The sequence below is a fragment of the Caenorhabditis remanei genome, chromosome X, assembly GCF_010183535.1.
Source record: "Caenorhabditis remanei strain PX506 chromosome X, whole genome shotgun sequence".
NCBI classification, from domain to species: Eukaryota; Metazoa; Nematoda; class Chromadorea; order Rhabditida; family Rhabditidae; genus Caenorhabditis; species Caenorhabditis remanei.
The window spans coordinates 12,462,879-12,478,831 of record NC_071333.1 but is presented as its reverse complement, the minus strand read 5'-3'; the positions used below and the strand labels follow the sequence as shown (position 1 = coordinate 12,478,831).

The 15,953-nt window shown below is 39.1% G+C and overlaps 3 protein-coding genes across 3 annotated transcripts; 2 read left to right on the top strand and 1 right to left on the bottom strand.

Moving 5' to 3' along the window:
- Positions 1 to 1,003: 1,003 nt before the first annotated feature.
- Positions 1,004 to 3,590, top strand: GCK72_024462 (uncharacterized protein; the record flags this gene model as incomplete). Its single annotated transcript, XM_053735901.1, has 11 exons — positions 1,004 to 1,022; positions 1,070 to 1,164; positions 1,213 to 1,382; positions 1,427 to 1,612; positions 1,657 to 1,799; positions 2,319 to 2,501; positions 2,548 to 2,649; positions 2,763 to 2,937; positions 2,985 to 3,100; positions 3,150 to 3,315; positions 3,365 to 3,590. The coding sequence occupies 11 exons, from the start codon at positions 1,004 to 1,006 to the stop codon at positions 3,588 to 3,590; spliced, it is 1,581 nt and encodes a 526-aa protein (XP_053579467.1).
- A 6,341-nt stretch (positions 3,591 to 9,931) lies between these two features.
- Positions 9,932 to 13,362, top strand: GCK72_024461 (uncharacterized protein; the record flags this gene model as incomplete). The annotated part of the gene is made up of 8 exons (XM_053735900.1): positions 9,932 to 10,324; positions 10,374 to 10,545; positions 10,811 to 10,895; positions 12,225 to 12,417; positions 12,474 to 12,718; positions 12,768 to 12,946; positions 12,996 to 13,108; positions 13,159 to 13,362. The coding sequence occupies 8 exons, from the start codon at positions 9,932 to 9,934 to the stop codon at positions 13,360 to 13,362; spliced, it is 1,584 nt and encodes a 527-aa protein (XP_053579466.1).
- Positions 13,363 to 14,911: 1,549 nt separating this feature from the next.
- Positions 14,912 to 15,365, bottom strand: GCK72_024460 (uncharacterized protein; the record flags this gene model as incomplete). Its single annotated transcript, XM_003118106.2, has 4 exons — positions 14,912 to 15,004; positions 15,049 to 15,189; positions 15,234 to 15,284; positions 15,330 to 15,365. 4 exons carry the CDS (start codon positions 15,363 to 15,365, stop codon positions 14,912 to 14,914), a joined length of 321 nt encoding a protein of 106 aa, XP_003118154.2.
- Between the last annotated feature and the right edge of the window lie 588 nt (positions 15,366 to 15,953).

Below are 15,953 nucleotides of genomic sequence, written 5' to 3'. Positions count from 1 at the left end.
TCTTTTTCGACCAGCTGTTTTTATGTGCGAGACACCCTCTTTTGAATCCATGATGGGTTTTCGGAATCAAATTTCTGTTGGTAAATCTCACAAGTTACTAGATTACAAACAAGGTGCCGAAATGTGGAAGCCGTTTTCGTGGATTGTATTACAAACTGAGTAGAAAGAAATAAGTGTGTGTTAAGCATTATTCTTTACTGAATCATTCATCATTCTGGTTTCCGTTGTTACCCATTCCGCCCGTTGGTTTCTCTTTTTCTTTTTCTACTGTCAGAAAATTGTCTTCCGGTAGTGCGAATTCTGTTGCGCCCACCTCTTCTTTTTCTTATCCTGAAATATTTTCCTTCATTCCTTTTGTTTCATTTTCTCCGTGACACTTTCTGGATTGAATGCGAAAATTTGATGGAAGCGAAGGCACCGTTTCTTTTTTCCAATCTATTCCGGGACGGCACCCCGTCTTCTCGAAAGCCACATAGACAAAAATGCGAAATGAGCTGTCATTACCAGTGTTCACCCTTTTATTCTTTTTTCTTTTAAATGAGCTTCTCGCATCTTCTTCTCCTGCTTTATTTATTTTTTTTCATATTTCACAATCAATTCCAAGATTCCAATGCTGACTATAGTCATAACCGGGTGACATTCAACTGTGGGACTTTATGACTTCTCTCCATCTCTCCTTCTCCCTTTTTTCTTCGGTGCCAATTATTAGGCATAAATAATACCAAATCAATTTTCAAAGCGTGGGAACCATAAACGAAACTATGAGATTCCTAGCCCACGTCTTCTTGCTCTGTCCACTCTCTCACTTTTGTTATCATACTTCTCACAATTTTCCTGAGTTTTCTCAATCGAGTGCGTACTTTACTTTTTTGATTTCAGGAGTTGGATCCGATAGAACTTGGAAGAAGAAGGTATGTCGTACCTTCTTGATCTTATCAGTTCCTACAGGAACAATAGAAAAATTCTGCTTCTCATCGTTTATATTGCATTATTCCTCGATAATATGCTACTCACTACAGTTGGTAAGTCAAGAATCTTTTGGTTCTAAATTGAACTGTTCATGTTTAAGTACCAATTATCCCTGAATATCTGCTTCGAATGGAGCATCCAAATGAAACCGATATACTCTTCAGTCATGACTCTCAGAAACGTGTGAAAAGACAGGTAAATAGTTGTTTTGTTAGAGTCTCATGATATCTGTGTCGGTTGCAGTGGGAAGATGATGACAGTTGGGATGTCCCATTGAAACTTGGTAGCCAATCTGAAATTGACTGGGAGGAGAACCCAATTGGTCCGGTTGGTCGTAATGAAGACAACAAAAAAGAATCACGCAGGAAAAATCAGAAAAATCAAAAAAACAAGAATCGTGAATACGATGACCGGTAGGAATTTTTCATGGTTCAATGGTATTCCTTTGTTTCAGAAGAAAGTATATGTCACCTGCGGCTAAGAAACCACCGATAAAGAATGAGGAACCTCCAAAAAGAGTTATCGATGAAGCAGAAAGACATAGACTATTGGCAAGTGAAAATGTTCATGTCGGACTCATGTTTGGTTCCAAAGCACTTGTTCAACTACTCGTCAATCCGTGGATTGGTCCACTTACCAATAGGTACCTCCAGCTGCCAAAATAATGGCATTAAAGTTTTTTTTAAGGATCGGTTATACACTACCAATGTTTGGAGGATTTGTCATTATGTTCTGTTCAACTATTCTTTTTGCTTTTGGTGATTCTTATTTCACACTTTGGTTGGCAAGAGCTCTGCAAGGTGTCGGATCAGCATGTACCAGTACTTCAGGTGAGTGGCACAGAAATAGGGTTCACATTCTAGATTTATTAGCGCCAGATGAATATGTTAAGAGATTTTTATAATTGTTAATATTAGCAAAAACAAAGTGAAACTGATTCACCACTTATGTGATACACATAACTCTTTTTTACAAAAAGTTCAACTAGACCTGTCACTTATCATGAAAACGTGGAAGATTGTTGCTAAAAATTCCGGAAAAGTGATTTTCTTGTCTTAATAAGAAAGCAAAAAAGATTCGATCAGGATGAGATTCGAACTCACGCGGGGAAACCCCAATGGATTAGCAGTCCATCGCCTTAACCACTCGGCCACCTGATCAGCGGGTCTTACTGGGTCGGGAAGAGTTGTTATACTCGCTTCATGCTGTCTCTTTCCTACTAGTCGCCGCTGACCCTTGTCGTCTGGCGCTCTCTCTCACACACACGTACGCGTAGACAACACAACTTTTGACTTGTGGAAAGCATACATCCGAAATGAGAAGTTGAAAAGAAAATTGATAATTTTTAGGAATGGGAATGTTGGCGCAAGCATATCCAGATGACTTGGAAAGAGGAAGTGCTATGGGTATTGCGTTGGGAGGTCTAGCTCTTGGAGTGCTGGTTGGACCACCTTACGGAGGACTTTTGTATCAATGGAGTGGAAAGGAACTTCCATTTGTTCTTCTTGCTCTTCTTGCATTGTTTGATGGATGTGAGTCAAACAATATTCAACTTCTTTTTATAATTTTGAAATTCAGCGATTCAATTTATGGTTCTCCAACCAAAAATTGACAGAGGAGAACCGGAAGGATCAACTATCAAACAACTGGCTAAGGATCCATACATTATTGTGGCTGCTGGTAAGTGGGAAAATACGCTGGTTGACTAAATAGGGCAATGACGTTTTCCTGAATCTGTGAATGACAGATAATGTTTTTAAATTCTGACGCAATAAATGATGATTGACATTAAGGTGCAATCACTATCGGAAATCTTGGAATTGCTATGTTGGAGCCTTCTCTTCCGCTCTGGATGATGGAATCATGGGGAGCTAACTCATTGGAACGTGGAGCTGCATTTTTGCCAGCTTCCATATCTTATCTAATTGGAACTAACATCTTCGGTCCTCTGGCTCATCGTATTGGAAGGTTGATCAAGAATAGGAATTGTGATATTCCAAAAGTAATTATTTCAGATGGCTCTCCTCGTTCATCGGTCTCGTTGTTATCGGTTTCAGTCTTCTCTCTATCCCGTCTGCCACATCAGTTGCTGGTCTCATTATCCCTCACGGCCTTCTCGGATTTTCTATCGGTTTGTCATTGATCCGGTCAAAAGATTTTATGACATGAGATTTATCTAGGTATGATTGATGCGTCGATGTTCCCGCTCATGGGTTACCTTGTTGATATCCGTCATGTCGGTGTCTACGGATCTATCTACGCCATCGCCGATGCCGCCTTTTGTTTCGCGTTCGCCCTTGGACCTTTCTTCTCCGGACCACTTGTCAAAAGTCTCGGATTCCCAACGTAACTAGAAAAAAGAAAAAGAAATAAGTGTGCATCGACATGTTTTCAGAATGATGTATATCATTGCGATTATCAGCTTCTTGTATGCTCCTCTGATGTTCCTTCTCAAAAACCCACCAGTCCTCATCGAACCAACTACTCAAACCCAACCAGTGGAGCTTCGTCCAAATGGTGACTCGAGAGTCACCAATGAGAATTATGAAAGAATCGAAGGAATGAACATTGCTGGACAAGTTCAACAGAACAATATGTATTCCGCAACGAGTGCATTCTAGATTTTTTCTTGAAATGATTCGTATTTTTTCTATTTACTCGTAAATTTTCAATTTTGATCCAAATCACGTAATTTCTTTCTTCAAGTAATGTTTTTTCAATGAGATTCTGGCTATAACCTTATGATTTTCTTATGATTAGACAAATCACAGTAGTTTTTTTTCTTTGAATATCTCAGTAATTTTCAATTCTATCCATAATTTATAACATCGCATAAATTTTTCAGTAAATTACAGTTTTGCTATTTCATACTTTTTGAGAAAAGAAAAAGTGCTTTTCATTTTTCATATCCACCCCCTCCTGACTTCTACTCAACTGAACTGTCAATCCACAAGTTGGCCATGATAAATGTCATCCTTCACTTTCTGGATGACACTCCCCAACGCTAGCCTATAATTACGGATTAAGCCAAGATATGCAAGCCAGATAACGCCATCTCGAAACAACCGCATCTGCATCAAATTGATAGATTTGCAAGTGGATCCTCTCCCCTCTTCACCAGATTGAGTGTTCCATCCTCTTGCAAAAAAAAAACAGAGAGTACCACCTAAATAAATATTACGCAGATGGTCGAAGGTGAAGAAGGACATGAAGACGATGCGAGGAGAAAAGCGACTAGCATGTTTGAGGTCACTCGATTATCGAAAGTGGGTATCGGAATGGATGGGAGTAAGTGCTACCTTCTCACAGTCGACTGCACATTAAATGGAATTGTGACACCTGGAACGATGGACAAATCTATCGTTTTGACCGTTTTCATTGCACATAGCATTCTATCTACTTGACAATCCGGATAGACTTGTTTGAATTCGAAAAAAACCTCCGTTTTTTAATACTTTGAGTAGGATAGCTGCGTTTTCACATTACTATTTATTTTTTCCTTCCAATAATCATTTTCATATATACATTCGGAATTTCCGAGATTAATCCAAATTCTTCAAGTGCCATATACAAAGGCATAAACGACATATAAAAAGAAAATCACTTGAGACTATTCTGATTTCTTTTAAATTAGGTGAAGATGGTCAACAAAACTATTGTTGTCAATTTTCTAGATAATAAAGACCTATTTCTTGAATTCCTTCCTGAGACTTGTCTCCGGTCCCTGTATCTATTTACCCCGTCATTTTCCTTCCTTTTTCGATGAATCGTCGTTTTTCCAGTGAAAGAGGCCAGCTTGCAGCTTTGATTTTATCTTGGTCGGGTTCTTCAATCTTCTCTCTTTCTCCTTTTCCATCGTTACCGACTAGCGACAACGTCACACGTTTTCAATGAAGTTTTCGTCCCTTTATTCGCTCTTTTTTGTTGTTCCCGACTCTCAAAGTCCGATCAGTTAATCGAATTAATCGAATTTTATATGAAGTTTAATTTGGAAAGAATCTTCTCATCCATATATTATCGATGGCCGAGATAAGGAGTAATTCCCAAAAGTAATACTGGCCGCGACGGGAAATTCCTAGTGTTCTCAATTTTTTTTTTCCTATTTCTATTTTTAAACGAAACATTTTTTTTAAAGTACTTCTTACTTTGTATCGTCTAACTTGCTTATTTTCTTTTCTTTCTAACTGTGAAAATGGAGAATTTTCCAATATAACGTTTCAAAAATCATTACGAGCCATGTATTCAAATCTTTAAATGACCAATGTCCCGAATCGAATAGCCATTTTCTTTTCAATTCCACTTCACAGCCATTTTCGAACAGTTTCTTTTGAAAATCAACAGGCATTGAAAAGGCATCGAACGGCAACGAAGAGTGAAATGACGGATGAGGATAGTGCGCGGAGAAGATGGAAGAAAAAAAGGCGAACGAATATACATAAAGAACCATTTTCGCCAATTTTCCGCTCGCTTTAATCCTTTTCGGCCCTCCAACACACTGATCGATATGTCCAGTTCAAACATTTAGTGTTTTGTCGCCCGTCCGTTTGACGCCGTCTCGAATACCAATACCGCTGGTCATTCTGGCTTTTCTCCTCTCCTAGTCTTACTTTCAAAACCAAAGCCGAAACAAATGAAATAGAAATGAAAAAAAAGGAGGAAGACTCGTTTTCATTTTGTTCTCACACATTTAATTACAATTCAAAATCTTCATCATTTTCATCGGAATCAAACCTACCAAAATGCAATCATTCTTGCTTTTGACTTATCCCACGCCGTCGGCGGCTGTCTTCGCGCCTCCTCCCAAGGACAATGTTGATGAGTCACTAAGTGACTAAATAGTCCGACAATGTCAATTTATAGGTCACCACAGCTTGTACATTCTGGTTTTCTCTCCTTGTTCTTGACTCATTCTGGATTATCAGGCGCTCGCATCGCAGTAGATATTCCACGAACAAATGTCAACTTTTTCATCGAATTTTCTTATTACTCAAATGATTTTATTTCTCATCCCTTCAGCGTTCATGTGTCATTACAAAGCGTTAAAAACTTCTCATCACATCTTTGTCCTTTACTAATTCTTTCAATCCGTAATACTTTTTTTTCTCTTTCAAGGTCCTTTGGACCGATCCAAGAAACATTCTCCCCAAAAATATACATTTCTCCACCTTCAAACTTTTTTTCTCACACCAAATCAACCTAACAGATCGCTGATGATGGCATGACCTTCACGCATTCCACTTTCTTTTACACCTCTCCCGATAGACTATGCCCTTTCTTGGATTCGAAATTAGCAAAAATCAAACGGTGTGGGTTCTTGGCGGAGGTGCAGAAGAGGAGGTCCCACAATAACGCATAAACAACGCAACCTAAACAATGGTATTCGTGGCGGCGTCAAGTGCTTGCTTAAGGCTGTCAAACACGTATGCCAAGAACAATGGCCCGGTTTAATTTGAATAGGTATACAGAGGGGAAGCGGGGTGGTAGGTAGGGAGGCAAGTACCAGAAGCTTCGAATATATTGGCACACTGTATGTCTAGATTGTTTGCATTTACTCAAAAACCTAACGACTTCAAGCTTTTGTGTACAGTCTATTCAGTTTCATCTCCCGTCGTCTATCGTTCCCATCACACTCACGCGTGGGGGCGCCAACCAGCTACTCGTTCGATAATTGGAACACGGTTTCCAATTAACTCAACCAGCCAGCTTAGCCTTGTGGCCCCGAAACGTATGTCTGAAACCTCACTCCAACCTCTTTTTAATCAACGCGTCTTCTTATTTACGAATATTTCGGTTAACGACGACTGACTTTGGGAAAAGTCAGAAATGAAGGTTTGTATCAGCTGCATAGTCAGTCAAATGACCAGATTTGCATGTTCCGATTGACGGCCGACAGTTGCTAGAATGCGTTGCATTTATGCGATATCCACCCATTTACCCATTTTATTGGCTTGATTGTCCACTTGACTGCCTTTTTTGACCCAATCTCGGAATCCTTTCTCTATCATGAAAAGAGTGTCATAGTCTTGAAATGCCCGGTTTTCCTGGTGGCAGTAGTAACCAAATTTGGTAGCAAAGTATCGTGAAATTCAAGCTTCTCAAGTTTTTTTGTTGACGTAGCAAGTCTGTCTACATTTTTTTCCCATTTACAACTTTCAAGTCACTATTCCAAGGTCCTTAGTAGTGTCAACTAGTAAAAAGAAAACTGTTCTATATTGACGAACACTCAATATATTGGCAAAACATATGCACTACACTTGACGTAGGCCCCCATTTTCGAGTACCATTCATTCCGGAATGCGCGACTCTTGTTCTTGTGTCACAGTGGTAAACTCTGAGAGGCAAGAAAAGTGCCTCTAAATCCTGACATAATTAATTTTTAAACTATCCTTCCGCCTCTCTCCTACTTCTTCAAACCCTTATCCCACAAATAGACATCTCTTCAAAACCTTAATTGAAGACCTCACCATAACCAATAAATGTTGTATGTCCTGGTGTTGGTACCACCCCAAATAAGCTTTGGTACCAGTTTTCATTTCCGCTCAGGTAGCTTCTAATTAGCGGTTTCGGCTTCCAGGCTTTCAAAGCGGAGCATCCTTTCTTTTGATGGCACACTCCGTTTGTGTACCTTTGGCTTGATGTAAGCCTAAACTCTGTCTTCTGTTTACACAAACCTTTTCTCACTTCTGATGTTTTTTCTACACCTTTGTTCCATTAAGAAAATGGGTAGTACTAGATGATTTTGTTACACAACAGCAGGTGCTATCAAGAAAGAGAAAAATAATGCACTTATTCTCGTATTGTCAGTCTTCTGGAGTGAGGTGAAGTGGGAGGGACACAAATAGATAGGAAGATGAACGTTTATGACCTTATGCGCATGCTCACAATGAGGTGACTTATGCAAATTAGCTAAATTTCATCGTTCTAAGGACCAGCGGGAAGTTCCGGTAGTGATTGGTGCCTGTTGTGAGGTTCCTTGCCACTCATAACATTCGAACACATGTCGCAAAACAGCAACAGCATGCCCTTCATTCACAAAACTTTGGTGAACGGAGTGTTTGTTCATGCAAGGTCGTTCAGTTTTTGTAAATGATTAATGCTCCACTTTTCTTCGCAACATTGAACTTTTTATTTGATCTTAATGTTCAAGTGGTAATAGATCTTCGATTATGGTTACCCACTCTTTTAGTCTGTTTATTACTTTACATATTTTTTAAGTGAAGTTGGAAATAACATTCAACTAGGTTCTACTACCTGACTGTAGTTATCAGTGCTCATTATCTCTTCACATGTTATCGCAAACGGTTTTTCATTAGATTCTGGCTGTAGGTGTATGTTTCTCTCTGTCCCTTCCGACAATTTACGGTCCGCCGATCGTTTACGACTCTCGCTTTCTATCTTATCTAGCAAATGTATGAGAGTTCATAAACACATACTTTTATTACTGAATACATCGAAAGGTCAGTCTGTTTTGCCGCACAGATATGTGGAAGCCGCCTTTTTATGGTTGTGGCCACATGTCCCATCACCAGACACCCCTCCATAAACAGGGTATCAAGTTCCCAGAAGCCCCGTCCAAGCGCCTTTCTCAAGAAGAAGAGTCTATCTCCCGCTTTGTCATCTGGACCCCGTACCATTCTATCCAATAAGACATCATCTCTAATCCCTCTTGTTCTTCACACAACAGTTCCGCGAGTTTTCTTGTCCGAGTGTCAACAAATACGTGTGGACCATATGCACCAGGCCAAGTGTTCATCATCTCGCACTGTTTGACCACGCCCCCTTATCCGTTTGACTCTTATTCTGTTCTTATTTCTCTTTTTAGGACGCGTACATCTGTGTAAGCATCTGTCTTCTGCATTATGATTATTATTATTGCATCGTTCATTAACATAGACTTGAACGGTGGCTCCGCGGTAGACTCATGCCACACTGTTTTTCTTTTCTCTCTGGGGACTGTCCGACTCTCCTTCTTTTGTTTTCTTTGGCTCGTCATAATATAATTCTTTTGACAGCGTGAGGGGAGTCATTTACCAGCGTTTACCAACATGTTCCCTTTCCCACTTTTGTACTCCCACCAGTTAGTCACATCTGTCACTTTACTTTCTCCTCCTGACTGGCTATCCAGGAACTTTATTCACACGCTTCCCGTTTCGCATTGTTTAATTCTTGTCAATCTCATCTTCACTAGATTTTCTGATCTTCTTGAATTTCAATTTTAATCCGATTAAGCATGACGTCTCCTTCCATCTCTATCGTTCCAAGATTTAGTTCTTGGGTGCCGAAATCGCGCAAAATGCCAGTTATCGGATGATGGATCAATTCATTCGTAAATGTAATTGTTGTGCAATCTGCTGTTGTAAATATTGCTCTATCTTCCCCTTCTCATTCTCAACCCGCACATGACTGTCATCTTTGGTGGTGGTCCAACCACTCGAGATATACATCTCGACGCAAAAGTGATGAATTGAATGCTCCGCCTTCTTCGTTCCCCTTCTTCTCCTCCTTATTCACTTCCATTCGCGCTTTATTCTCTTTCATCAAAAATTATGAATTCAATTGTCATTTTCATTCTTTGCTCATCTCTTCAACATCACACAGAGTGAACATCTTCTATGAATGAATCACTTTTCAAATTTCTTCTCCTTCCGCCATCTTTATCCTCAACCAACCTCTCATTGATTGCCACAAACAAAAGTAATTACTGTTTCTGGCGACCAATCATCCGGCGCTAAGTCGGATTGGCTAGTTTTAGACGATTCGCAACTTGACAAAAAAAGACGTCATGTTGAATAGAAAATTGTTTTGAAATTGCATAAGAGGTGACAGATGGCCTTAAGTTTTGGCAGGCAAAAGTTTTGACAGTACTTCAGATATCACGATTTATTTCTATTACTATGAATTCGCTCAATCTTCATAAGCTTTCATTCATATTATTGGCATTATAAAATTTCAGAGCCGCCCAATGATATCCCAGGTGGTCCGGACGTTTCTGCTATCCTTTGTGATAAGCAGTGTCTTTTGCCATGACATCAATACTTACAATGCAGATTATGGAGTGTATGTCGGAGAACTTTCTAGTCCGGAATCCGACATTTCCGGACAAGTGTTTGTTGTGAATGCTACCACTCTTCAAATTTTCAACCTCACTTTCTCACCAACTCAACAAGATCTCTACTTCTGGCTTGATACCAAAGAAACGCCAACTAAGGAAGGAGTGAAAGCCCACACCTATGAATACGGAATCACACCACTCGGACCATTCCCGGAAGACAACGATCGAGTTGTTGTTCATGTTCCAGAGAAAAACAGAATTGATGATTTCAAATCATTCTCCATTTACTCTTTCAAAACAGATGTAAGTTTGCATATTGATATTTTCCTCATGTACTATACATTTTTTCCAGAAAAACTTCGCATCATTGGTTCTCCCAGAAGCACTGAAAATCCCAAAATCTGTTGCGCTTACTACTGAATTTTCCGGAAAACGGTACAGTTTAAGATCAGGACCCCTCTATGTTATCGACCGAAGAACCATCAAGGTGTATGGATTCACATTCGAAGGAAACAAGGCGCCAAGTACGTTCAAAACATTTTCAGGTTGAAATCAAAAACACGTGCTGACGTCAAAATTGATAACAATGATTCAAACTTCAAAATTTAACTTTTCACCTAATATCACATATCAATCAGTACTGACGGCTTTCCTTGAGAAGAATTTCAATTTTGTTAAAGTGTAGTGTCGTTCGACTTATCAAAAGTTTTAATTAGTGTTGAATCAGCAGAAATAAGAAATCACACTTCTCGAAACAGAATGTGAATTATCGAACATGCAAACTTGCAGAAACCTATTTCTACGCTGGCCGTGGTGCATCGGTATCTTACAGTTCTGGCGTCAAAGTGGCGATTCGCGGGAAAGACGAGAAAGAGTAAGTGTTCTTTGACAAACACGCCACCAAAATGTTGCGAGTGTTTCTTGAACCGGCGGGCGAGCCAGCAGAGGATGACCTCGTACCTGATTACACACACACCATCCCCCTGGTTTATAGTGTTAGACAAAAAACTAGACGCAGACAAGGGGAGGCGCAATTTTACCGCTCTCACTAGGGAAGGATCCTGAGGCGAGATGGAGTTACGGGTCGAGACCTATATGGTTGGAAAGCTTGAGTTTTGAAACTTCCAGAACAGTTTTCAAATTTTGCTGAACGCTTCTAGGAATCGAGAAAAATGAGCTCAAAGTTCAGCTCTGATCTCGATTCTTAACCATATGAATCGTCCGAGTAGAGGGTGAAGGAGAGCTACTTTCCTCACTCCCCAGATAATCCACGTTTTTCAACGGTTGGATGGTCGAGTGGGTAAGAGGTTGGGTTGGGAGGCAAGAGGTCGGGGTTCGGTTCCTCTGGACGCTATTTGTTTTTTTTGTTTTTTGTTTTTTTGATTTTTTCCTTTCTGGATATGGATTTTATCTATTTTCGATTTTCTTCATGAGATTTTAACAAAAATACACGAAAGTAATCTTCGCAAAATTATCAGCAAATTTCAGAAATAAGCTTTTTCGTATCTTTCACTGGTCAAAAAAGAGAAACAAACTTACTTTTTCACAAAGAACCATAAAAAATAGATAAAATCCATATCCAGAAAAGAAAAAATCAAAAAAGAAAAAAGAAAAAAAACAAATAGCGTCCAGAGGAACCGAACCCCGACCTCTTGCCTCCCAACCCAACCTCTTACCCACTCGACCATCCAACCGTTGAAAAACGTGGATTATCTGGGGAGTGAGGAAAGTAGCTCCCCTTCACCCTCTACTCGGACGATTCATATGGTTAAGTATCGAGATCAGAGCTGAACTTTGAGCTCATTTTTCTCCATTCCTAGAAGCGTTCAGCAAAATTTGAAAACTGTTTTGGAAGTTTCAAAACTCAAGCTTTCCAACCATATAGGTCTCGACCCGTAACTCCATCTCGCCTCAGGATCCTTCCCTAGTCAGCAAATCTTTCATATTACTTCGCTCTTTTTTTCGCTCTCTTCTGATGATAAAAAAATCGTCCCACCTGCTGTTTCTAATCAGACCAGTTAATTTTGCGTTCCGATCCGATCCCCCTAGTAGTAATGATTGTCACAATTGGTAAACAGAAATTCCGGATACGGGACTCTATCGTTACCCATTTGATTTCCTTATTCTTTCTAGCTATATCGTAAGTCATAGTTTTATTATCTCATCCCAATCCTCACATTATTCAAATTGAATACTTTTGCAGGATAAGTGAAATCAGTGAAAACTACCGCGGAGGAAAGGACATCATCCTTGAACTGCCGGAGAATTATGATATATTCCACATTGATTGGATCTCAGTTTATTGCTACAAATACCGGGTCAACTTTGGATCAGTTCTGGTTCCGACAGATGACACACTTGCTAACCTCCCACCTTATGTGCCGTCATTCAAAAGAGTGAGTCAGCTGGAAACATGTGATGAACTTATTCGAATCAAGTGAAATCATTTCAGAATTCCGATGAGAAGTCAATGACACGTGGAGTCTTGAAGGGATCCGCCGAGAGGAGAAATTTCACTTTCCAACTAGGAGACATAGAACACATCAAGAATTACAACGTATTGTTGACCACCCGCACTGACAAACTGATAGCATTTCTTTTGCAGGGAAACCTTCGGTCACCAAAATATGTTTGGCACGTGAATAGCGTGATGACTCCGGATCTCTACTTGATGAGAAATGTCACTTACAATTTCAAGTGAGACACATTTCATCAGAGTTGAGAAACAAATGTTGCTTTTTTTCAGTGTTGAAGGGGGCCGTGAAAAGATGATCCCAGAGTTCTACAACCCACTCTACATTGGAGATGATGAGAACGGAGGATACAATGAGCTGTCAGAAAATGAAATTGAAAGAGTCACAGTTCACTCGCCTGGACCAATTGAAAGCAACACTGGACCACTCTGTCTCTGGATGCACAACAAAGGTATATTTCATCTATATTTAAAAGTTACCAGCAACATTCATGCTTTCAGATAAATCTGCTAACGAACCGGATACGTTTTTGGATTGTGATGGATGGCCGGAAGATGTTCACTCATTCGCTTTCACTCCAAATGAGACCACCCCATCTGTTCTTTATTATAACGTATGTTCGATGCGGAATTGCGCATATAAACATGATGAACATCATTTCAGAGCGGAAACAACTTCAATATGGGAGGCAGAATCTTCATTGTTGATGAGCTACCAGAAGACATCGCCGATAGTGCAGAGGTGCCGTATAACCGCGAGAAATGGCACACTTTGGCTTTGAGCCGTCAACGAGCCGACAAAGTAAACGGAGGAAAAGCTACTCTTGCTGCAGTTTTTCTGATAATTCTGACTATTATGATAGCCTAAAAGTATTCCGCGTCTCACTATACCTGTAACATACAACGTCTTTTCAGTTAGATCTCTCCCTCCACTTCTTTCTCTTATGTTTGATTTTGAATCATTGTATTACTTATTCGGGACTCACCTTTGCTTTTTTGTTGTCAATTCTGTCGTTTAACCGTTGGGAATTTGCCATACCCCAGCCTGTTCCAGTAGGTATTTCTTTCCGATTTCTATACGAGATTTTTATATTTTCTTCTACTCTAATTTTCACATTCTACTGCTCTTTTAATGAATAGTGTCATTCTTGAGTTGTGCGAAAACATTGTGAAAATACAACTCAATTTATTATTGTGTTTTAATAAACATATTTTAAAATTACTTTGAAAAAATACAAAAATACAACGATTTAATGTACACATTTGTTAATTTCGGAATGGAGAAGATTGGAACCGTAGCATTTGTTCAGAATCTAGTAGTTTCGTTCATGATCTCTTGCAATGCACTGGTAGCGTAGCTGACAACTGAAAAATATCAAGAAAAATATAGGGGTATACTACTTTTTTTTAATACTAACGGAGAAAAAAAATTTCAAGTTTAGCTATTGACATCTGAAAGAGCTATCCTATTGTAAATTTGACGCTGATTCCGAATTTGTTTGCAATTTCTGCTAAAAGACCCTACACCTTGATATTTTCGAGTTGGAGTTTTCAGTACTGAACCACGTGGATTTGCACACTGACGCAACTACTACCACGATTCTCCATTTTGCCGCCTTTGATGGGAACTAAAATGTTGATTGGTGGTAGAGTTGTCTACGGCAGTGTTGGAACGGAGATGGTTGTGAAAGCATCAGTGTGCAAATTTAAATCGTTTTTATACCCCATGTAAACTTTTCCTCAGTGAATGTGGCGCATACCTAGAGTGATCTACCAATTTTTTCCAACTGAACATTGCCAATATTGTACGGTTGGCACCGTGTGATCTTCTAAACTATTCTTTAAAGTCGCTTGAGTTTCTAGACTCACCTCCGTATGTCACTGTGTGCCGCGTTGACCTACCGGCGCGCGCGCATTTCTCGCCGCTGTTTTGTTAATTTCGGTTTCAAAATGGAGAATTTCGGGACTCTTGGGCGCTGGCGGAGGTTTTCAGTAGGTTTTAGCCAGTTGGGCTTGGAATAAATTGGTTATTCCTCAAAAAGTGTGTTTTGTGTGGTTTTTGCGCGTTTTCAAATTTAATTTATATCAAAACGTAGTTTTGATATAAGTTTATTGATTTTCTCTGAAATTCTCGTTGTTTCTCTCATGATTTCGTGTGTTTCTTTCTTATTTAACTATATTCAGAACTAATTTTGTTGAAATGTAAAAGTGATAGGTGGTGTTTGTGGGTTTTGAAGTTTTATTCAATTTTGTGGCTCTTTTTCTAAAACATTAAAATAATTCTCCCTCAATCTGTTTTAATAGGTTTCAGTTATTGAACAATGCTTTTTTTGTTCTATTGAAAAGGTGAGTCTAAAATTTGAAATTAGCAGCCACTGAGAATAACTACCTTCATAAAAACGTATTAACGTTTGAGACTATAGTTCGGACTCACTTTGTTCTTCTTGGAAAATCGAAGTGTAGGACGCGTTCAGTTTCTCAAATGCAGACATCAGATTTTTTGAGTTTTTCTGAAAATATTCCACTGTCCAAATCTCATACTTTCTTCACCGACCTCAAACAATGAGAAAGAGTTTCTAAATTCCAGATCAATGACTTGATCAATCAATGCAGTCGAATAGTAACGGAGATAGTTCTTGATAAACAGAATTAGTGGGGATGATCGCTGTTCTTTTGGTGAACCACCAAGTTTCTCCTGGAAGTAATAGACAAGTCTGAATTTTTGGAATTCCTACTTACAGAAAACGTTTTCACCAGTTCTCCAAATGACTTGACGTCTGACAGTATTTTCTGTAAATTTCCATTTTGAGACCTATTGTTTTCTGTTTTTCATACTTTATGCTCTTTCGTGAGATGCTTGGGAACCTCCATTTCCTACTGAAGATTATACGACCGCTGGAAAAAATAATTGGATTAAAAGATACAATCAGTTGGTATGAGATAATCCTATGTAATAGTAAAGAAAAAATTCCTAGCTAAAATGTGACAACTGGAGACACTGAATTTAGGATTTGTTTGTTTTCTAAGCATTGACGAATAGAAGAAAACAAGAAAATTCGGCCTTCGGACAGTCCTCTGTCCCGTGTCAGGCGGTAGAATAGAACGGAAGCTTTTGTCTTAGAAATGTTTCCCCAATACTACGCGTTGGTGTAAAAGCTCATGATGAAGTTGGTTTTTAGCTCTTATAATTGTTTTTTGGGAATGGATACAATCGAACGATACGAATCATGAGACATGGACAGTTTTTGAAACATAAAATCGTGATCATTGGAAGAAGCGAATAAAAGTACACTGAATACTAACTATTGCGAAAAATTGTAAGAGTAATGCTAAATCAGAAAAGAAATCATGTGATTGCGAGATATGAGTACCAGTTAGTACAACTGAATTGGCGATTTTACGAATAATTAAAAGTGTTTGTTCTGATCTTAAAAAAAATATCTGAATAAAAAAAAAACC